Source organism: Felis catus, chromosome F2 (assembly GCF_018350175.1).
Source record: "Felis catus isolate Fca126 chromosome F2, F.catus_Fca126_mat1.0, whole genome shotgun sequence".
NCBI classification, from domain to species: Eukaryota; Metazoa; Chordata; class Mammalia; order Carnivora; family Felidae; genus Felis; species Felis catus.
The window spans coordinates 48,057,274-48,081,073 of record NC_058385.1 but is presented as its reverse complement, the minus strand read 5'-3'; the positions used below and the strand labels follow the sequence as shown (position 1 = coordinate 48,081,073).

Sequence of the window (23,800 nt, the reverse complement as noted above, 5' to 3'; positions counted from 1 at the left end):
AGGATGTGGAAGAAAAGGGAACCCTTGGGTACTATTGGTGGAATGTAAATTGGCATAGCTATTATGGAAAATAATATGGAAGTTCCTCAAAAAATTAAAAAAAAAAATACCATACAATACAGCAGTTTCACTTCTGGGTATTTACCCAAAGAAAACAAAAACACTAATTTGAAAATATATATGCACCCCTATGTTCAATGCATCATTATTTACAACAGTCAAGATACGGAAGCTCCCCAAGTGTCCATCAATGGATAAATGGATAAAGAAAGTGTGGTATTATATATACAATGGAGTATTACTCAGCCATAAGAATGAATGAAATCTTGCATTTATGCCAAATGGTTAGACCTACAGGGTATTCTGATAAGTGAAATAAGTCAGACAAAACCAAATGCTATATGATTTCACTTATATGTGGAATCTAAAAAAACAATCAAAACAGAAACAGACTCAAATACAGAGAACAAACTGGTGGTTGTTGGGGGTAAAGAGATGGGCAAAATAGGCAAAGGGGATTAAGAAGTACAAACTTCCAGTTATAAAATAAGTCAGTTATAGGGATGTAAAATATAGCATAGAGAATATAGTCAATAATGTAATAATTTTTTATGGTGACATGGTAACTATATTCGTTGTTTTGAGCATTTTCATAATGTATATAAATGTTGAATCATTATGTTATATGCCTGAAATTAATATTGTATGTCAACTATATTTCAATTAAAAGTAAATTAATTTAAATAATATCTTGAGACAAATGAAAATACAACATCAAAATTTATGGGATGCAGTATAAAGTGCTTCTAAGAGGGAAGTTCACAGTGATAATTGCCTACCTCAAGAAATGAGAGGCCCCTGAGTGGCTCAGTTAGTTGAGCATCTGACTCTTGATTTAGACTCAGGTCATGATCCCAGGGTCATGGGATCAAGCCCAGGTGTCGGGCTCTGCACTGAGCATGGGGTCTGCTTGAGATTCTCTCCCCCCACCATCTCTCTCCACCTCTCTCCCCCCTCCCCCATCCTTTTTCCCCTCTCACAATCTCTTGTTCTCTCTCTAAAAAAAAAAAAAAAAAAAAAAAAAAAGACAAATCTCAAATAAACAATCTAAGTTTATACCTCAAGGAACTAGAAAAAGAACAAACAAAGCCCAAAGTTAGCAGAAGGAAGGAAATAAGAAAAACCACAACAGAAATAAATGAAATATAGAGTAAAAAGACAATACAGAAGATCAATGAAACTAAGAACTGGTTCTTTGAAAAGATAAATGAAATTGACAAACCTTGGGGCACCTGGGTGGCTCAGTCGGTTGAGCGTCCGACTTTGGCTCAGGTCATGATCTCGCGGTCCGTGAGTTCGAGCCCCGTGTCGGGCTCTGTGCTAACAGCTCAGAGCCTGGAGCCTGTTTCAGATTCTGTGTCTCCTTCTCTCTCTGACCCTCCCCCATTCATGCTCTGTCTCTCTCTGTCTCAAAAATAAAAATAAAATAAAATAAAATAAAATAAAATAAAATAAAATAAAATAAAATAAAATAAAATAAAATAAAATAAAATAAAAATTGACAAACCTTTAGCTAGACTCACCAAGCAAAAAAGGAAGAGGATGTAAATAAAATAAAATCAGAAAGAGATGTTACAAACGATATCACAGAAATACAAAGGATCATAAGAGACTACAATATCTGAATGATTATACGCCAACAAATTTGACAATCTAGAAGAAATGGATAAATTCCTAGAAACATATACCCTACCAAGACTGAATCACGAAAAAATAGAAAATCTCAACAGACCAATCACTAGTAAGGAGGTTGACTCAGTAATCAAAAGCCTTCCAAGAAACAAAAATCCTGGACAGTTTCACTGGGGAATTCTACCAACATTCAAAGAAGAATTAATACCAATTTTTCTCAAACTACCAAAAAAGAGGAGGGAACTCTTCCAAACTCATTTTATGAGACTAGCATTACCCTGAAACTGAAACCAGACAAGGACACCACAAGAAAATTACAGGCCAATATCTCTGCTGAACATAAGGAAAAATTCTCTACAAAATATTAGCAAATTAAATTCAAAAATACATTAAAAAAAGCATACACCCAGATCAAGTGAGACCTATTCTAGCAATGTAAGCATGGTTCAACATCTGCAAAATCAATGTGATACAACAAATTAACAAAATGAAATAGAAAAATCATATGATCATCTAGATAATGCAGATGGAGAAAAAGCATTTGACAAAAACTCAACACCCACTTATGATAAAAATTCTCAAAGTGAGTAGAGAGGAAACACATGTCAACATAATAAAGGCCATATATGACAGGCCCACAGCTAATATCATACTCAACACTGAAAAGTTGAAAGCTTTCCCACTAAGATCAGGAACAAAACAAGGATGCTTATTTCTCTTGCCACTTTTATTAAACATAATATTGGAAGTCCAAGCTGGAACAATTAGTTAAGAAAAAGAAAGACAAGTTGGAAAGGAAGAAATAAAACCGTCACTATCAAGACATGATATTATATATAGAAAACACTGAAGACCCCACCAAAAAAAGCATTGGAATAAACGAATTCAGTCAAGTTGCAGGATATAAAGTTAATATACAGAAATCTGTTGTGTTTCTATACAATAATGAACTACCAGAACGAGAAATTAAAAAAGTCTCATTCACAACTGCATCAAAAAGAATAAAAACCTAGGAATAAATTTAACCAAGGAAATGAGAGACTTGTATGCTGAAAACTATAAGACATTAATGAAAGGAAATGGAAGACACAAATAAATGGAAAGATATTTTGCCCTCATGGATTGGAAGAATAATGTTAAAATGTCTATACTACTCAAAGCAAACTATAGACTCAACGCAATCTATATCAAAATTCCAATGGCACATTTCACAGAAATAGAACAAACAAACCTAAAATTTGTATGGAGCTACAAAGGGCCTTAAATAGCCAAAGCAATCTTGAGAAAGAACAAAACTGGAGGCATCACATTCCCTGATTTCAAACTAAATTACAAAGCTGTAAATAATCAAAACAGTATGTTATTCACATAAAAACAGATACATAGATCAATGGAAAGACTAGAAAGCCCTGAAATAAACCTATGCATATATGGTCAATAAATTTATAACAAAAGATCCAAGAATATACAACGGGGAAAGGACAGTCACTCCAATAAATGGTGTTAGCACACCTGGACAGCCACATGCAAGTGAATGACACTGGTCCACTATCCTACAGCATACACAAAAAATTAACTTAAAATGGATTAAAGACTTGAACATAAGACCTGAAACCATGTAACTCTAGAAGAAAACATAAGTGGTAAGCTCCTTAACACCAGTCTTAGTGATGATTTTTTTTGGATCTGACACCAAAAGCAAAAGCAACAAACTCTCAAATAAGCTAAAAAGCTTCTGCAAAGGAATCCAACAACAAAATGAAAAGGCAACCTACTGGATGAGAGAAAATATTTGCAATCATATCCTTTTTAAGGGATTAATATCCAAAATATACAAAGAAGTCCTATAACTCAATAGCAAAAACCAAAACCAAAACCAAACAAACAAAAAAAACCCACACATACAAACAAAAAACCAAAACAATCTAAGGGCACTAATTCCATTCATGAAAACTCCACTCTCATGATCTAATTAATCACCTCCCAAAGATCCTACCTCCTAAAAACATTAACTTGGACATTAGGTTTTCAACATATGGATTTTGGGGGACACAAACATGTAGACCACATAAGAGGAACTAGACTCCACCTTTTAATGGGAGGGGTATCAAAGTTCCGCAACAGCATGTGGGATAAAAAAACATTGTTGTGGGTATTCCTCAAAAATATGCTGCAGAGGCTATATGAAGATGTAGAATCCTTATTCCCAGATATCTTTCAGTTATACATTTTATATCTGCCCTGTTAATTCTAAACATCTTTAGAGGGGCGCCTGGGTGGCACAGTTGGTTAAGCGTCCGACTTCAGCCAGGTCACGATCTTGCGGTCCGTGAGTTTGAGCCCCGCGTCAGGCTCTGGGCTGATGGCTCGGAGCCTGGAGCCTGTTTCCGATTCTGTGTCTCCCTCTCTCTCTGCCCCTCCCCCATTCACGCTCTGTCTCTCTCTGTCCCAAAAATAAATAAAAAACGTTGAAAAAAAATTTAAAAAAATGTAAAAATAAACATCTTTAGAGAAACTAATACATACTGCCTATTATGCACCAGGCACTGTTAAAGGCACTATAATGTGTTTTTGCTATATTAAGATTATTCAATTCTGCTGTAAAAATTGAAAGAAACTAAGTGTGGGAGCAACTGGCTTGTAAAACATAAGAAGATTCATAAGATATGTTAAGTATAAACAGTAGAGGGGTGCCTGGGTGGCTCAGTTGGTTGTGTCTGACTCTTCATTTTGGCTCTTGTCGTGATCTCATGGTTCCTGAGATTAAGCCCAGGCTCTACACTGACAGTGTTGAGACTGCTTGTGATTCTCTCTCTCCCCCTCTCTGCCCCTACCCTGCTCATTCACTCTTTCAAAATAAATTTAAAAGATTTTTTAAAAGGATAAATAGTAAATATGTTTTTAACCTATGAGGCATGTTACAGACAAAATATCTTGAACATAGATAAAAATAATGGAAGAAATGAATGTCACAGACAGAAATGGCTGGAAGGAAGGGCGCCTGAGTGGCTCAGTCGGTTAAGTATCTGATTTCAGCTCAGGTCATGATCTCACAGTTCATGGGTTCCAGCCCCTCATCAGGCTCTGTGCTGACAGCTCAGAGCCTGGAGCCTGCTTCTGTGTCTCCCTCTCTCTCTGCCCCTCCCTTGCTCATGTGTTGTGTGTCTCTCTCTCAAAAATAAATACAAATGTTAAAAAAAATTTTTTTAAAGAAATGGCTGGAAGGAGTAAGTAGATCTTAAATATTCATAAGGTAAAGATCATGTCACTTCTAGATCGACAACTATCTTATCCCTAAATCAGCCACCAATTGGTGACATCCATTTTGGCCCCACAAGGGCTCTTCCCAAGAAACACAGATAAAACTCAGCTGATCAGCAGGTTAATTTATGGCAAGTTACACCTGTGAGCAGGCCTACCTGCTCCTGCATCTTTCCAAAAGAGCATGTGTTGACTTCATCTTCTGTCTGTTGAGATCCCTTCCTAATCCTTAACTCTGTTCTTAATAACTTCACCACCCGTCAGGAAAGCTGATGCAGCAAGGCCAGGATATATGAACATTGAGGAACATTCAGATTTGGATGGTAAGGTCTTTCCTTCCACTCCTTCCCTTCCCCATACCCTGTTTTAAATAGGTTAGCTACCTCGTCTCTTTCCCCTTGATGTAGGTTTTAAATTAATAAACTGTGTAATTCAAGCAATTCAGTTTGACCTCAACCTTTCTGTTCCATGACCTCTAGGATGGCCTGATTAGTAGCATAAGTGTGCTTGGAAGCTACCACTGTAATTTCCCATCCCATGAAGAGCTTTACAAGTGAAGTATTATTAAATTCACACAACAATCTTATTAGGAAGGAATTATTACTCTTATCCTACAGGTGAGGACACTGAGTCTCACAGAGGCTAAGTAACTTGTCCAAGGTAGCACAGCTAGTAAGTGGGGGAGCTAGAAGTCATGCCCACGATGATATAGCTCCAGGATCCACTTTCTTTTTCACTAAGCTCATTCATTTTTGTATCTTCAATAGCAAATACGATGACTGACCTAAAGTAGACATATTGTTTGATAACCTTAATTAAATGATAGAATCCTTGCTCTTAATTTATTTGCCATATGGCCAATGAGAAATTATCTGAGCTCCTTAAGACTCGGGGGTGCCTCACAAAATTTAGCTATTATTTAAAGTCAATATATGTAAAAACTTTTCCTTAGCGCCTGACCCCTAGTAATTGCCTGAAAAAGGATACCCCTCATCCCCGACTCTAGGGCAGGTTTTAGAAAGAGCTGTCCGGGGTGGCTCAGTCCCTTAAGCTTCTGACTCTGGCTCAGGGCATGATCTCACGGTTTGTGGGTCCAAGCCCCACATCAGGCTCTGTGCTGACAGCTCAGAGCCTGGAGCCTGCTTCAGATTCTGAGTCTCCCTCTCTCTGCCCCTTCCCAGCTCATGCTCTCTCTTTCAAAAACAAATAGTAAACAGAAAGAAAGAAAGAAAGAAAGAAAGAAAGAAAGAAAGAAAGAAAGAAAGAAAGAAAGAAAGAAAGGGCGAGCTGTGAGGCACTTTCCAAGCTTCATCTTCTATCCCATCTACCATACTCCACATGGCTATCCACAGAACAGGCGCATGTTGTTTGTGGTTCAAGGCTCCCTCCACATGTCAGCTTCAAGCTACTTCATCTCTTTTCACCTCGCCTTTATTTGCTAGACCAAACCATGCTTTCTTTCGGTCGTAGTTCTCAGATTCGTCCCCCTGAGAGATGGGCAGGAGTCCTTCAATCACACTGTCGTGGCTGTCAGCACAGCGCCTGGCGCCCACGCCCCGGGGAGGGGGAACCTCGTCTCCCCACTACTTCAACTTCTCAGCCTTGAAGAGATCACTCAGCGAGGCGGGGCAGCCCGCCGCTCTCTAGTTCATCAACCCTAGTGAGGTCTCCGGAGGCCGCGCGGCTGCATCTGCAGGAGGAGGGGCACGGCTGTACCCGCCTCACGCCGAGGTCCCGAAGATCAAGGGACTGCCTCACCAAGGCGCAGCTCAGCATAACGCCCCCTTGGTGAGAGCCCAACAGCCGCTTCCAAACGCTCAGTTTGTTGAAACAATTTCACAGGGCTTCCACCACGTCTCCCCGAATTGAGTCCTTTCCCTCCTCCTCCTCCTCCCTCTCAAGCCCCACCTACCCCATCCACAAACACACTTTTCCCTCAACCGCTTCTTTTCGGTTGCCGAAATACGAAACAAGACAGCCCTTCCTCCTCGTTAATTTTTTAACGGTGCGGTTTTCTTTTTAAGCCAATAGTGTGGCTTTGCCCAACACCGCTTCCCACACGAATAGCGTTTGCTCCTCATCTCCTCCAGCGAGTGGTCTTACCGCCCCCCCCCCCCCCCCCCCCCCCCCGGCAGTCTCTCAGGACAGGCCGACTTAGCGCGACATACCGTGTTTCTGAGGCAAGGCGAGAGCTAGCTGGAGAACCCGGACCGGGAGAGGTAACCAGGCGCGTCCGGGCACCTCCGGGACCAGGGAGTAGAGCCCGGACCCCGCCAGGCGGGCGGGGCCGAAAGCCGCAGGCCGAATCCCTCACGCCGCGAGCGAGTAGGCGAGGCCCGCGGGTTCCGGGCTGGTTCTGCTGGGGGCCGGCGGGAGGCGGAGCCGGGAGGTCGGTGGGCGGGGCCTCCTGGAGCGGGCGGGGCCTCGAGACGGGGGAGGCGGGGACGGCAGGCGCTGGGAGTCCCTCACTGGGCAGGCGGGAGGCGGGGTCCGCGCAACGGTTGGTGCGGGGTTGGTTGAGGCCGAGAGATGTCCGCAGGCCGCAAGCGAGAGGCGGGCCGGCCGGAGTAGGCGGGTCCCTGAGGCCGGGAGGCCGGGCCAGGCGGGTGCAGGGGGAGTTGTTCAATCGGCCGGCGAGAAAGCGGAGCCGACGGGAGTGGGAGGGGTCTGTGCAGCAGGAGGCGGGGCGGACTCAGTGGGCCAGTGGGCCACCTGGGTCCTGTCAGAGTTGGAGGTGGTCCGCTGCTCTTGGTTCCTTCAGCTCCCGTAGCTCTGGCGGAATCTGCGCGATGGGTGACCCGGAAAGGCCGGAAGCGTCCAGGCCCGAGCTGGGTGAGGTAAATGTTGCTGCCGTTCCCTGTCCCGCCCCACAGTCACGCCTGGCCTTTAGGTTGCAGATTGCAGCGGGGACCTGCAAGGTGCAGGACAGCTGTAGGAAATTTTACCCATTGTGGTCGGCAATCCGGTGCAGGCCCGGCCGCGAGCCCTCGCCGCAGCCTGGTTTCGTGGTTGTGAGTGCCCGGGAGGCCGTCCCAGGGGAGGAGTGAAGAGGGAGCCGGGTTTCTGCTCCGCTGCTCTGCTCCGGAGCCAGCCAAGGGCAACGCTCTGAGGTTTCAGGCCAGGCCGAGGAGCCCCTCCCCCCAATCCTTGCATGTCTGGAGTCCTGGCTAAGGAAACCCAGGCAAGGAACGAAGACAGGTAGATCGACTGGAGAAATGCATCCCATCTCTGGGATGGTTCAAAGGAGTGGGAGGACGCATGCAGAAATTGACACAGGTGGATGGGGTGGTGATGATAGGTAGAAGGGCGACGCGAAATCCTCACAATGAAAAACCTCAGGTTAGGAGGCCAGATTTGCTCAGACTGGGCCACTTAACTAGCTGTGACTCTATGAGGTGTCAGTTTCCATTTATACAGTGGAAGTGATACTTCTCTCACAGAGGATTAAGTTAAAAGGCTTTATGCAAAGTGCCAGGGAAATTGTGGGTGCCTCACAAAACCTAAGTTAACATGTTTATCTTCTGCTTCTATAATAAAAGTACATAATAACAGTAAATCTATTAGACTGTTGTAGGGTAGTTAAAATTGTTGCTTTATAATTTTTGTACCCTGTTACTTTACAAATACTTGTAAACCATTTGTGTCCAAGAGAAATACTTTTTGCATTTATCTTGAACCTGTTGCTGTGTGTGGTATCTTCAAGTTTCAGCTTACAGAGACTCATACTTCGCCCTACATTTCTTTAGAAAGTTGTAGAGTCCAGATTTAGGGTTTTATTTTATTTGATTTTGACTTTGTAAACACTTAGTAACTAATTCACAACTTGTAAATATTCCTTAAACTCTTTCTTGTCCCTTTGAAACAAATACATTGAGTACCAATATCCCCACTCCAAAAGGACAATTCAGAGTTTCCTTTTTGTGCTAATGGCACCAGCAATGATTCAGACTTAAGACCTAGAAGTTAACTTTTGTTTATTATCCCTTTCTCAATGACACAGGCCCACAAAGACAGAAGCAGAACTTTAGCTCTGGAATGAATTCTAGTGAGCATCTGGTCCAAAAGTTTTTAACTTGAGATGCCGGGATGCCTTAAGCACTCTGTTTCTCTAGATATGATGGTGTAGCATGGGCCACCTGCATTAGAATCAACTGGAGTTGTAAAAAGTATAAATTACAGGGCCTACATTCCAGACACAGTAAATCAAAATCTCTTAGGATGGATTTGGGCCTGCATTTTTAACAAGTACTTCAGGTGATTCTGGTTCACATATTTTAAGAAACACTGCCTTAAAGCATTCATAGATGGGCTTGCAGGGGGTTTATGAATCAATCTCCTGGAGTTTATAGATTTTGTATGTGCATATATGAATCTCCTGAGAAAGAGGTCCTTGGCTTTCATCAATTTCTCAAAGTGAACTATCATTAATCCAATTGATAGTACCGTTTTCAAGGTAAGAAAGTTTAGGCCAGAAAAGGTAAATGACATACCCAGGACCAAATGACTGAATAGTGGAGCAGGGCTTAAAACCAAGTTCTTGCTGGTGGGCCAGTATTCTGTTTTGTCAGATCTGGTGGGAATAGAAAAATGAAAATGAAAGTGACACCTGGGCAAATACAAATAGTATATGACTACATCAGCATCCAAATAGTTGTCTTCACTCAATCTTCTCCAGGCCAAGGCAAACAAGTGAAAGTGGTGGGATTGGGGCTGTTTGGGAGGGAGGGGCCTGATAGCATGCCAGCCTAGACCAGTGAATGGTGAGGACTAGCTGGGGAATCTGCCCTGGCATGCCCTGTTGTGATGAAGTGACCAGAAACTAAGGCAGGCATACCAGCCTAGAGGTGAGGAATGGTGAATGGTGAATGGTGAGGACTAGCTGGGGAATCTGCCCTGGCATGCCCTGTTGTGATGAAGTGACCAGAAACTAAGGCAGGCAGGATCTAGGGTCACCATTCTGGATGAGACCATAGAATGTTGCCAAGGAATGCCCGTGTGGAACTTTATTTCAGGGTTTTATCACTTCATACCTGCGCAGCTACAACAAATTGTCTACCTTCAGTCTTACCCACTGTTTAATCCTTTTTTTTTTATTTTAATTTTTTTTCAACGTTTTTTATTTATTTTTGGGACAGAGAGAGACAGAGCATGAACGGGGGAGGGGCAGAGAGGGAGACACAGAATCGGAAACAGGCTCCAGGCTCCGAGCCATCAGCCCAGAGCCTGACTCGGGGCTCGAACTCACGGACCGCGAGATCGTGACCTGGCTGATGTCTGACGCTTAACCGACTGCGCCACCCAGGCGCCCCTTTTTTTTTAACCATTACTAAATTAATCCTTCACTAAACCAGTGCCTCTATGTCACTCCTCCCAAGTAAAAATTCTTGAGAGGGTTCCGATTCGCATCAAAAATGCCCAATCCCTTAGGCTGGCAAAGCCCTTATAAGCAGCTTTTTCATGCTAACCACCACATCTTAACTCAGGCTGCCTTTTGCAACTTTGAGACCAATACCATAGTTGCTACCAACATCTAGGGTGGTTTTTTTTTTTTTTTTCTTTCCAGCTCATTCTGCACATAGGTATCCAATGAATCCTCCTCATGCCACTCCTATTCATGTTAATTTATATTCAGAAACTCTCCATGACCACCCACAGGAATGATTTTCAGACTGCCCCACAATGAATGCCAGTCCCTGGGGGCTAGAGAGCAAGTGGTGAGAGTTGGAATATGAACCTCTCAGTCCCCCACATGTTCGAAAATCTTTGGCCCACACAATTAATTCCTAACCTCTTAACCTGATTGATATCCAGAGTGTGGATCCTTTACAGTTCTCTGTTTCATCTGTTGACAGAGCATGGCTCTAGCCCAATCAGATCACTTCTGTCTTTGCTTTTGATTGTCCTACATTCGTCTCAGCCACTTTTAATCCCAGCTGGCTCCTCTTCCATCTGTCCTTTCAATGTCTGCGTTTTCTAGGCAGTTCCTCAGCCATGCTGCTTCTCTAGATGTTCTCCCAGGATAATCCCTTTGGTGACTACTAATGGGATAGGTCACCACCACTCCTCTGCCGCAGTGTTATATTTTTAGTTGCCTTCTGGATATCTTCAAATTGAACAAATTATGTTTTTTATTGACCAAGCTGACCTTTTAAAAACTATTGTGTTTGTAACTCTTTATTGTTGTTATGGCTCGGGTCTGTGGGGGAGTTCATTCAAATTAAGCTTTTGTTAAACATCTAATGTGAGAAGCAAGAGTTTTTGTCTGATTTATTCAGTTATTCTCCAGATGCTGAACACTTTCTCTGTCTCTCATTTCTTGTTATGATCATCCAGTTGCTGGACCCATCAAGGGCATCTTCAACTCTTCCTCATCCTGTTACCTAAAATCCAAAATTTTAACGAGAATGATTAATTCTACTTCTGACTGCCTCTTTTGTTTGTTTTTTAATTTTATTTTTTATTTTTTAAAATTACATCCAAATTAGCATATAGTGCAACAATGATTTCAGGAGTAGATTCCTTAGGGCCCCCTACCCAGTTAGCCCATCCCCCCTCCCACAACCCCTCCAGTAACCCTCAGTTTGTTCTCCATATTTGTGAGTTTCTTCTGTTTTGTCCCCCCTCCCTGTTTTTATATTATTTTTGTTTCCCTTCCCTTATGTTCATCTGTTTTTTCTCTTAAAGTCCTCACATGAGTGAAGTCTTAGGATTTTTGTCTTTCTCTGACTGACTAATTTCACTTAGCATAATACCCTCCAGTTCCATCCACGTAGTTGCAAGTGGCAAGATTTCATTCTTTTTGATTGCCGAGTAATACTCCATTGTATATATATCCCACATCTTCTTTATCCATTCATCCATCGATGGACATTTGGGCTCTTTCCATACTTTGGCTATTGTTGATAGTGCTGCTATAAACATGGGGGTGCACATGTCCCTTCGAAACAGCACACCTGTATCCCTTGGATAAATGCCTGGTAGTGCAATGGCTGGGTCCTAGGGTAGTTCTATTTTTAGTTTTTTGAGGAACCTCCATACTGTTTTCCAGAGTGGCTACACCAGCTTGCATTCCCACTGACTATCTCTTAAAGCAGTCTTCTTTTGTGTTTCTACTGCTGGTACCCTAGTTCAGGCAGGATATGGGTAGGGTAATAATCTTTAAATTGTTCTCTCCACCTGCAATTTCTCTTCTAATATGACCACATTTCTGGAAAAGTGATCTTAAAAGACAGACCTGAGTATGTCTCTTGTCTAATTAAAAACTTTCTAAGTCTTGGGGCACCTGGGTGGCTTAGTCAGTTGAGCGTCTGACTTTGGCTCAGGTCATGATCTCACGGTTCTTGAGTTCAAGCCCCACGTCAGGCTCTGTGCTAACAGCTCAGAGCCTGGAGCCTGCTTCAGATTCTGTGTCTTCCTCTTTCTCTGCCCCTCCCCACCCCAACAATAAGTAAACATTAAAAAAAAAAAAAAAAAGGATTTAGAAACTTTCTAAGTCTCCTAATAGTCTATGTGATAGAGGCCAGATGCTAACATTTTTTGAAAACCAGCATCTTAATAGCCATTTAACATGCAAAATACATACCTACCTTAACTTCAGATAAAGCTTAGAGACAAAGTATATATTTTAAAAGTGAAAAGTTAAAATTTTTTGCTTGTTTCATTTCAGCAGAATGATGACTTTGAGGTAAAAAAGAAAGTGTCAAAACAGTTGTATCAAAATGACTATAGAAAAACCACTGTGGCAAAATTCATATATATTTACACTGACAGCCCTCTTCCCATGGCTTTAATACCTGACCGTATTTTCCAAACAAAATTGTAAGCCCAACACTAATAGATAAAATCCACCTTTGTTTTATTAGTATAATTTTACTTAAGTTAATGTATAGAACATTACTTATAAAATCAATTAATAGAATAGTGAGGCTGTTTTGATGAACCCATCATTTTGAATTGGGGTACAGATGGTAAGTGAAGATTTATATCAAACTTAGCAAACAATTTCTTTGCATATTTATCACAAGTTGTGTGTGTGTTTTTTTTTAAGTTTTTATTTATTTTAGAGAGAGATCACAGGCGAGCAGGAGAGGGGCAGAGAGAGAGGGAGACAGAGGATCTGAAGCAGGCTCTGTGTTGACAGCAGAAAGCCCAATGCAGGGCTCAAACTCACAAACCACACGTGAGATCGTGACCCGAGCCGAAGTCGGATGCTCAACCAACTGAGCCACCCAGGGGCCCCTTATCAAAGTTTTCTTAATCAATTTACTACTAGTCAGTCTTGTGGATTTACCAACCCTATAAAATAAGTGGATAGCCACTGGCTTTAGAATTTAAGAGTAGTAGATTCTTCTCTGATGCACCCACATACTTCTGTTCCCACTGGTTGAGTTATACCTTACCAAATCAGTTGTCTTGTTTCCAATCTCATTTATAATACCTATTGTATTTGCATTGTAATTATTATAATTTAATTAAATGTGTAAACTATGAGAATGAGAAGGAAGTTGTTTCTGTGAAAACTTAAATTGGAAGCTATGGAGAACTCAGTGAAGATGACTCATTAAAAACAAATTCTGTAGAAGAGATGTAAGCAAGACAAGTATAAAAAGATTGGGAGGGAATCCTACAAGAGATAAGGACTCTGCACTCAGTGTTCCACCTTAAGTATGTTAAAACTAGAAAGTGTAAATGATGTGTTATATCATGTTTATGTCAGAAAGACTTGGGAGTCCAATCAGTGAGCCAAATTGACAACAACAAAAAGCTTTGACTTTATAGCAGAAAATGAGTAAGTAAATGTAAATTACATGTTTTAAGTTAAATACTTTAAGGCATATATCATTTTCTTATGATTCCTTCCTTTAGCCAATTTCTAACTGCCAGTTTGGATCACTTTGCATAAAAGGGCTTCTACTGTTTTATTATTATTATTGTACTATTGTTTTATCCTTTTTGTTTGGTTTTGAAAAAAATCTAGGTTCACTCCTGAAAAACAAATACAAATAATTACAGATTCTGTTTGTTTGTTTTTGTTTTTTTAAACTGCCCATCTCTTAATCTCATGTGTTCTTTAGTTAAGCAGAGATGGCTAGAGAAACTTTTATCTGAGGTCTCTCCCCCTCCCCGCCCAAAAAAGGAAAGAAAAATGACAACCTGGAAACACAAGTGCATGCATTCGTGGCATTCTTTCTGTATATACAGAACATCTGTTGTGTTTTAACCTGTTAAAATTGTAGTAAAAAATATTTCATAATGAAATTTTAATCTAGCATTTGTGACATTAGAGGGACCCAGAGTTCTTTAGAACGTATTTAGAAAGTCATCGGGAAGTGTTCTCTGCTTTTTTTTTCTGGTTTCTTCTCCTTCTATTGCCCCACACATACGGTAAGGTCTAGATTTAGAAAGTACATGCCATCGTGACTTTTTTCCACATTGCTTTCTCTTGTAAAATTCTTAGGTCCATAGAGGATATTCTAGAAAACCTAGACCTCTGGGATGTATGCCCCTCCTGACATTGTATTAAAGTGTGTGTGGGTTTTTTTAAGGATCATGGAAATAAGTAATGTGTCATTTCTAGTCCAATTCAGAGGTTTATGTTGATTAAACCCTCCTCTCTTCATACTGCAAACTCTTTCATAATGCCTTCCTAATCCAACTACTTCTCTTAACAATTCACAAATTATCAGAATGGAACAGGAAGAATATATGTTCAAAAGTGACTTTCATTCCAATTTAAAGGTGCTAGTCTTCTGCCGTTTTCAAAGATTCTGACATTGATCAATTAATCAGCATTTAAAAACTTTCAGGGCCAGAGTGCTTAGCTGCTACATGGTTACTGCTTATGATGGTTCACATAGCAAATACACTGAAGGTAAAGAATTCCAGCTCCAAATATATACCTGTACCCCAGTGACAAAATATATAAAAGTGACACAAACAAAAAACGACTTCCATTTTAAAAATTTGCTTGAATATTTGGGGAATGAATGTCAACTAAATCCCAGGTACTGTGCTAGGTTCTAGGGATTCCACAAGAGTAAAGTTAGTTTTTACTCTCGAGAAGCCTAGTCTAGAGGAGACTACAGACGAATAATAAGGAATTAAATTACAGTGAACTATGTGCCGTGTGGGGGACCAAATCCCCCCTTTAGGGGCCTGGGGGGGAAGGAAATGTGGGAGTACTCAGAAAAGGCTTGATTTGAGTGGTTGTTAGGGTATCTCACTGATGTATTGTGGTCTTATGTTAAATTAAATTCTGAAGGTATCCAGTGATTTGAGTACAGGATAAAGAGAAATTAGCAGCCCCTTCACTTACTTAGCTAATGTGTATTGATGTTATGCTTGACACAGTACTCTGGGAACACCACAATAAATAAAAACTGCTTTCTACTCCCCAGGGCTCAAGTGCTTTATCTGGGGAAGCCTACACCTTCAAATAAGTAGTTATGAAATAAGACAGTCTAAAAAATAAGAGCGTAAAAAACAAAAAAAAAAACCAAAATATGAGTCTATATATACTATAGTGGCAGTATGTGTGCAGTGTATAAGCCCTACCTGTATTGGGATAGCCTCAGGCTTCAATTTTGAGCCTTTTTCTCATCTTGCTTTGCTTTAGTTTCATCTGTGAGAGTACACTTGCTTTGGAGAGTTGTGGTTGGTGGAAGCAATGAAAAGGATGAAGGAACATGATGGGCCTGGTACTGGAGAAAAAGAGACAGTTTGAATTAGGAGTCTGGAATAGAAATGTATCCCAATAATCTTGATTTATCTATTTTTTAGCCCATTTGTATGTACTTTGTATATATTCATTCTCATGCAAGGCACAACTCTTCTGATACTCTTGCTGACTGTTAAAAAAACAAAAACAAAAACAAAAACCTGGCACTGTCCCCTCGGAATGCCATCATTTCCAAGTTGTATGTATATACGTGTGTGCTTCTCACTCAATTCTACAACGCTCTGAGCCAGCCCACAGTAAGACCATCTGTAGTAACGTTAACAAGCAAATAGTAATAACCAATTGGTAAATGGGAAGGTTCAGATGAACAAAGGTTGATAAATTGTTGGTAAGGAGTTTTCAGTTAAGTATTCTAATATTTCAGTTCAGATTAGGAAAAAAAAACATTAAAATAAGAAAGTAGCTTATAATAGTAGCCTATTCATGCCAGCATCCTATCTCTGACAAAGGCACTGAAGGGACATTTTGTGCACAGACTTAGAGATTTGCCCACCATGACACTTAGGGATCTAGTTTTGTGCTTATCCTTAAAGTAGCAATAATGACAATTTTGCTGAGTGCTCCTTATGCACCAGGGTTGGTTTAAAGCACTTTTAACCATTAAGATTAACCCGCGAGTTAAGTGTTATTTTACTGATAAGGAAAAAAACAAGGCTCAGAGAAGTTAAGCAACTTTCGATGGTCACAGAACTAACCAAACACTATTAACCAGGTACCAGATAACAGCAAGGATTCAGCCCAGGCAGACGGACTCCTCAACCTGTGCTGTCTGTTTAATTCCCCCAAATTGGTGTTTAGATATGTATAAAGAGGTAATGTCTACACAGAATGTGTGTGTGTATTTTATTTTCCAAAGAGGTTGTCTTCAGATTCCAATGAAAATGAAGTGAAGTCAAATGAAGAGCCGCTCCTACGAAAGAGTTCTCGCCGATTTGTCATCTTTCCAATCCAGTACCCTGACATTTGGAAAATGTATAAAAAGGCACAGGCATCCTTCTGGACAGCAGAAGAGGTAAGTGGCATTACCTTTGACAGCAGTCATATTCTAGTGCAGTGTTCATATCTTCTGTCATAGGACGTTGAAAAATGTTAACTTATATTGTAAGATATGTTGGATAAGATCAGTTGTTTAAGATAATGTTTGAAATTGCTGAAACTAAATAACGGGGTTCTCCAATGTTTTATGTTTAGACTGCCGTCTATGCCTGTAAACATGTTTCCTGCTGCAAAAGTGGCCTCAGTCTCCCAGGCTTTTACTTTCAATATATTTTAGAACATTTTCTATTTTTTTAATTAATTATTTTATTTTTATTTGAGAGAGAACATCAGGGGGGGAGGGGGTGGGAGAGGAGAAAGACACACACACAGAGAGAGAGAGAGAAAGAGAGAGAGAGAGAGAGAGAGAGAGAGAGAGAGAGAAAATTTTAAGCAGGCTCCACGCCCAGCACAGAGCCCAACCTGAGGCTCTATCCCATGACCCTGGGATCATGACAGGAGGCAAAATCAAGAGTCAGACGCTTAACGGACTAAGCCACCCAGGTGCCCTAAACATTTTCTATTTTTAAAGAGACTTTTGATTTGCTATGACCAAATAAAACTAGTCTTTATTTATGGCCAGCAGAATAAAAAAAATTCATCACAGCCAAAAAATGACCGTGAAAGCCTTAGAGACCCTGCTTTCCATTGAGAGACTTACCTGTTGTGCAGAAAGAGCCGTGCCAGGGAATCTGACCACTAAGGCAGTGCTCTCCCTTCTGAGCTGTCAGCTGGAGCTCCTCCCAGTCTGGCCCCGCCTTCAGCCACATCAAACCTGGCGCTGCTGCTCCAACAGACAGGGTGGCTGTAGAATGCTGTATGTTAGGGGCATTTTCCATCTTGAAAAAGAGTTGAAAACAATAAATTAGAATCCTTGCTGGTTTGGTAAGGACAGGTGGTCATGTAAGTGGTTGCTCCATAGTTTGAACACACAAATAGTCATTATGTTCCTCTCTGAATATAATGGATGATACTTGCACACTTGCTCTGTGTGTATGTGTGTATTTATCTATATAAATAGATCCAAATCTATCTAAATATATCCATTTGTCTATTTTTCAGAAGATTGATTTCACACATGTAAACATGCACTGTTAAGAATCGAGGCCCTGGGGGCGCCCAGATGGCTCAGTTGGTTAAAAGTCTGACTTCAGCTCAGGTCATGATCTCATGGTTTGTGGGTTTGAGTCCCGCATCCGGTGAGCTTGAGCCCTGCTTTGGGTGGGTCCCTCTTCACTCTTTCTCTCTCTCTCTCTCTGGCCCCCATGGATTCTCTCTTTGCCCTTCACTCACTTCTCTCTCTCTCTCTCTCTCTCTCTCTCTCTCTCAAAAAAAAAAAAAAAAAGAAAAAAAAAAAAAAGAAAGAAAAGAAAAGAAAGAATGCAGGCTCTGGAGCCAAACTGCTTAGGTACCAATCCTGACTCTACCACTTACTAGCTGTGGAACCGGGAACATTGGTTAACTTCTCACAGTCCTCATTGGAAAATCAGAAGGCATGAATTGTTGAAGCTTCTATTACACTAATTTTACCCACTTATCCATCTGTGTTATATTGTTAACATCTTTGTTATATTATAATTAACATACAGAGCAAAAATCTGAAACAAAATAAAACCCCAGTATTTTCAAATTGGGTCATACTGCTTGGCACGTCTGATTGTTTCTAACTGTCGTTTTTAGGAGGTGTTTGTTAGATATGGTTAACTGAACAAATGGAGTACACGGGTGGCTTTTTCACTCGTCATGTTAAAAAGCTACTTGTGATACTTGGGTTTCTCAGAATTCATTTGAAAATTACTTGCATCTTTTAGAGAATATAATACATGTTGTATTATGACTAAGAAATACTAATTTAAAAAATTAAAATACATAGGTTGGTACATATTTTATAGGAGGTTTATAGGAAGATTTAAATACCCATTAAAATTTTTTTTTAAGTTTATTTTCATTTTTGAGAGAGAGTGAGAGAGAGAGAGAGAGAGAGCGAGAGCATGAGTGGGGCAGGGGAAGAGACAGAAGGAGACACAGAATCTGAAACAGGCTCCAGGCTCTGAGCTGTCAGCACAGAGCTTGACGTGGGGCTCAAACTCATGAATTGTAAGATCATGACCTGGGTTGAAGTCAGACACTTAACTGACTGAGCCACCCAGGTGCCCCTAAATACCCTTCTTAAAAGGAAGTAAGACACATTTAGTTCCACATATTTTTCCTTCAAACATATTATGTTACTTCCAATTTAGTCATTGTGTTATCTGTAGTTTAGGATTATTCCTAAATATGTCTGATCATCAGAAATCTTGATTCAGAAGTAAAAGGTCTAGGGTTTGGGTTTTTCTTTTAAAGCTACCAGGCAGTTCTAATAATGAGTAGTTTAGGATCAGTATTTGGATAGTGAAATTGAGAATAAGTGAAACTTATAAGACTATTTGAAGTTGAGTGTTTGAAGGGGTAAGTTTAATGTTTAAGAGTGAGCATATTATAGTATTAAAATTTAATATCAGGAGTAGAATACACAAAAACTAAGAAGGTACCCTTAAGTTAATCCTGAGTTGAGCTCTTAAGAGAATAGTATCTGGTTATTAGCTTGCATGTTTTAAAAGATATATACAACATATCCCCCCCCCCCCCACACACACACACACACAACAGCATTGTATCTCTAACACTTTTTACAGTGTCTGGCATGTTGTAGGTGCTAAGTAAACATTTAAAGAATAAAGTAACAGGAAAAAGGATTTCAAAAAAGAACACAAATAATGAAGCTTTAATCCTTTTTGGAAAGGATTAGGGCTTTGTGAAAGAGATTAGGGCTTCATAAGAATAAATAAAAGGAGGACAAAGGACAGTTATATATTTCAAATGTTTATGAAGTTATTGTGAAAAATACTTCAGAGATCTTCCTAAGACAAAATAATATCTACAAGGTACATTTAAATCCTATTTTAAATTATAGAGTCCATCAAACTCTAGAGTACCTTCCTCTATTAACTGCAAGGACTAGTTCTAATAAGCATTTTCAGAAATATTTCTATTCCCAGAGGAAGCCATACCTGTAAATAACTTTAAAACCTGGGTCGTTACATGCCTGGCATTACTTTCTGGGTATAAAAGTAGATTAGCTGCCCATAAAGTAGCAGCTACTATTGCTTACGAGGTAGTTAATCTAGCACTACAGTATTATATACCATGTTAAAGCAATGGCAGCTGAAAGTCATTAGTTTATTCTGCCTCAGTTCCTTTTTTTTTTTTTTTTAATTTTTAAATGTTTGTTTATTTTCGAGAGAGAGAGAGCAAGCAGGGGAAGGGGAAAGAGAAAAGGAGACAGAATCCGAAGCAGGCTCCAGGCTCTGAGCTGCCAGCACAGAGCCCATCATGGGGCTCAAACTCATGAACCGCGAGATCATGACCTGAGCTGAAGTTGGACGCTTAACCAACTGAGCCACCCAGATGTCCCTGCCTCAGTTCCTTCTTGATCAGTTTTTAATCTCTTTCCCCCCTTTGGCCCTTCCTTCATTTTTTCTAGAGCCACTAGATTGTTTTTCTCCCTAGATTTATTGAGATATAATTTACCTAAAATATTGTGTAAGTTTAAGGTATACAACATACTGATTTGATACACATATATTGCAAAATATGTTAGCTAACACCTGCATCCTGTGCAGTAATTACCGTTTCCTTTTTGTGGTGACGATAGTTATGCTAATTTTAATACTTTGAAAGAATATCCTGGCCAGTTTCTAAGTCAGAATATAGAGTCCTTCATAATGCTTTTATTGTGTTCCTTTGTAATAGTCTCGTCGGTTTGGGTTGCTATAATAATACATTAGACTGGATGGCTTACAAACAACAGAATTTTATTTCTCACAGTTCTGTAGGCTGGGAATTCCAAGATCAAGTCTCTGGAAGATTTGGTACCTGGTGAGGTCTCAGTCCCTGGTTCAGAGATAACTGTTTACTTTCTGTGTTTCACATAGCAGAGGAGGTGCGGAAGCTCTCTGGGGAGTTTTTTTATAAGGGCACTAATCCCATTCATGAGAGCTCCCCCCTCATGACCTAACCACCGCCCAAGACTTCACCTCCAAATACCATCACATTGGGCATTAGTTTCAAATATATGAATTTGGTGGGGGAACACAAACATTCAGTCTATAGCAGGTATGTTAACATTTTGTTCCTTTTTCAAATTTTATTGCTACTGAGATGTCTCTCCCGAACTTTGAGATGAAAGTTAGTTTTCTAAACACTTTGAGAAGAATTAAACACCAAGTTAAAATTCTTGAAAATCTTTTTATTTCCAGGTTGACTTATCAAAGGATCTCCCTCACTGGAACAAGCTTAAATCTGATGAGAAGTATTTTATCTCTCACATATTAGCGTTTTTTGCAGCCAGTGATGGCATTGTGAATGAAAATTTGGTAAGGTTTTTGTTTTATTTCTGTTTCCATTCAGAAGCTAAATCATGATAATAGTGTTAAAACAGTCCGAGCCTGAAAAATAATGTCTAGGAAATTAAGTAGATGTAGCTTAACTCTCAGAAATGTTTTTCTGATGAAGTGTCAGAGAAAAGGATACATTTCTCCCATTTGACCAGCAAAATATCATGAAATCAAGCATATTGTGCCAATCAAAACTACTTACAATGCATAGACATGAGTTTGATTTTTACCCTTAGATAGTAACCTTAATAGAGAGCCTGCACCTTAATAACCTTTCTAGAACTGTGTAATTGAGCTCTACATTCTGGTTCCCCTTGTTTAAACTTGTATTCTGGTTGGCCAGGAGGCATGCTTTCTTGTTAAAGAGAATTAGAAAGATACAAACTTTCATAGTGAATTAGAAGGGGTTTTGTTCAAACTATCAGCTGTTGGGGAAAACAAAAAGACTTAAGGTCAGTTTTACAAAGCAAAGTATTTATTTTTGATGTTCTACGATGTACTTGGCTATAGGGAGTATCTCTACTTAATAGATCAACTCATTTAGTTGCTTAAGAATACATGATGCAACTGGATCCTGAGAAACTTAACAGAAGACCATGGGGGAGGGGAAGGAAAAAAAAAGAGAGGGAGGGAGGCAAACCATAAGAGACTCTTAAAAACTGGGAATAAACTGAGGGTTGATGGGGGGTGGGAGGGAGGGGAAAGTGGGTGATGGGCATTGAGGAGGGCTCCTGTTGGGATGAGCACTGGGTGTTGTATGGAAACCAATTTGACAATACATTTCATATTAAAAAAATATTTTAGAATATTTAATGCTTTGGCAAATTGTGCATAGTATTAAGTGAGCAAAATAGATAATAAAAGATATAGGTCTGAATCATTTGTATATATGCATAAAATAATTTGAAAAAATATATTATGCAACTAATTTATTGTGGAGGATTGATAGATAAACAATACTGCTTAAAATAATCTATAAGTTCTGTCTAACCTGTTCGTGGCATGACATTTTTAAATGATAATTATGATGTCCAGATTCTGATTTGCAATGTTTAATGAGAGCCCACAGAATTGGATATGTATGTTTCCCTTATTTTCATAGGTGGAGCGCTTTAGTCAGGAGGTTCAGGTTCCAGAGGCTCGCTGTTTCTATGGCTTTCAAATTCTCATCGAGAATGTTCACTCAGAGATGTACAGTTTGCTAATAGACACGTACATCAGAGATCCCAAGAAAAGGTATTACCACTGGGATTTTATTTACAAAGGTTTATGCTATTGCTTATGTTAAGAGCAGAACTGGGGCATCCAGGTGGCTCAGTCGGTTGAGCTTCTGACTCTTGATTTTGGCTCAGGTCATGATCTCAGAGTCCTGGGATCAAGACCCCTGTCAGGCTCTGCACTGAGCATAGGGCCTGCTTGGGATTCTCTGTCTGTCTGTCTCTCCTTCTGCCCATCTCCTCTGTTTACATGAGCACTCTTGCTCTCTCTCCCTCTCTCAAAAAAAAAAAAAAAAAAAAAAAGGCAGAATTTACTCCAAAACTAAATGTTAGGAAAAGATTATTCAAATGTTTTCTCTCGTTTAATAATGTGTTGAGTTTAAAAAAAAAAAAAAAAACTTGTATACGGGCGCCTGGGTGGCATAGTCAGTTGATCTCACAATTCATGAGTTTGAGCCCCATGTCTGGCTTGCTGCTGTCAGTGCAGAGCCTGCTTTGGATCCTCTGTCCCCCTCTCTCTCTGCCCCTCCCCTGGTGACACTCTCTATCTCAAAAATAAGTAGACATTAAAAAAAAAAAAGCGGGTAGAAAACCAGTTCATCTTTGAGTATTATATTTAAAAAATTGTTTATTAGCATAATCTTTTTAGAAATTGAATATTGACTTTAGCCAATTTTGTATCAGCACAGATCCAAACCACTAATTTGAATTTTAGTTTCATTTTAAGGCTTAATCCCTCGACCCTGGGATCATGACCTGAGCTGAAGTCAAGAGTTGGTTGCTCAACTGACTGAACCACCCAGGTGCCCCGAGTTGCAATTATTATTGATGATTAAACTATGAAAATTATTCTGATTAAGAAAAACAAATTTCTTAATTCTTTTGTTTTTACAGGGAATTTTTATTTAATGCAATTGAAACAATGCCATATGTTAAGAAAAAAGCAGATTGGGCCCTACGATGGATAGCAGATAGAAAATCTACTTTTGGTAAGTAGCTTTAATTTAAAAATCATCAAATTTGGCTCAGTTGATATAACACTTTCTATGTGGTATGACTATCAGGTACTAATCAAAGTCACAGAATGGAAAAGGAATACAAATGTCACCATATGCACCTTTCATGGAATCATTCCTAATTCTTAGGAACCAGTGATAAAATAATCTAAAGCTGTTATCTATTTTGTTTAATAAGTTGTAAGTTGAAAGGTTAAGACACATAATTACAGGTATATAAAAGTCACGTAGAATCTAATAAGAATATTATAGCAAGCACAGTTTGTCTCTGCTTTCATGAATGTTGATTTTAGAAATTTAAAGCAAGTCAAACTCACATTTTTTTCAGGGAACAAGTGTGTAGTTTCTGAAAAACTATACATAGTAGTTGCTCAATAAATATTTATTAAATTTCATTAAAATATT

At 39.8% G+C, this 23,800-nt stretch overlaps 1 protein-coding gene and 1 long non-coding RNA gene across 2 annotated transcripts in view; one reads left to right on the top strand and one right to left on the bottom strand.

Moving 5' to 3' along the window:
• Positions 1 to 7,597: 7,597 nt before the first annotated feature.
• The window catches only part of RRM2B (ribonucleotide reductase regulatory TP53 inducible subunit M2B), a 35,471-nt gene continuing 19,268 nt past the window's right edge, over positions 7,598 to 23,800 (top strand). The window contains exons 1-5 of the mRNA XM_004000027.6: positions 7,598 to 7,790; positions 16,548 to 16,703; positions 21,025 to 21,141; positions 22,265 to 22,398; positions 23,274 to 23,368. Of these exons, the coding sequence (XP_004000076.3) occupies positions 7,743 to 7,790; positions 16,548 to 16,703; positions 21,025 to 21,141; positions 22,265 to 22,398; positions 23,274 to 23,368 (550 nt within the window). The 5' untranslated portion in view covers positions 7,598 to 7,742. The remainder of the gene's footprint in view (positions 7,791 to 16,547; positions 16,704 to 21,024; positions 21,142 to 22,264; positions 22,399 to 23,273; positions 23,369 to 23,800) is intronic.
• On the bottom strand, positions 11,050 to 17,519 carry LOC109496137. The gene is made up of 3 exons (XR_002739426.2): positions 17,388 to 17,519; positions 15,508 to 15,653; positions 11,050 to 11,333 (listed from the first exon to the last, which is right to left on the bottom strand). It is a non-coding gene; the product is annotated as an uncharacterized LOC109496137 (long non-coding RNA).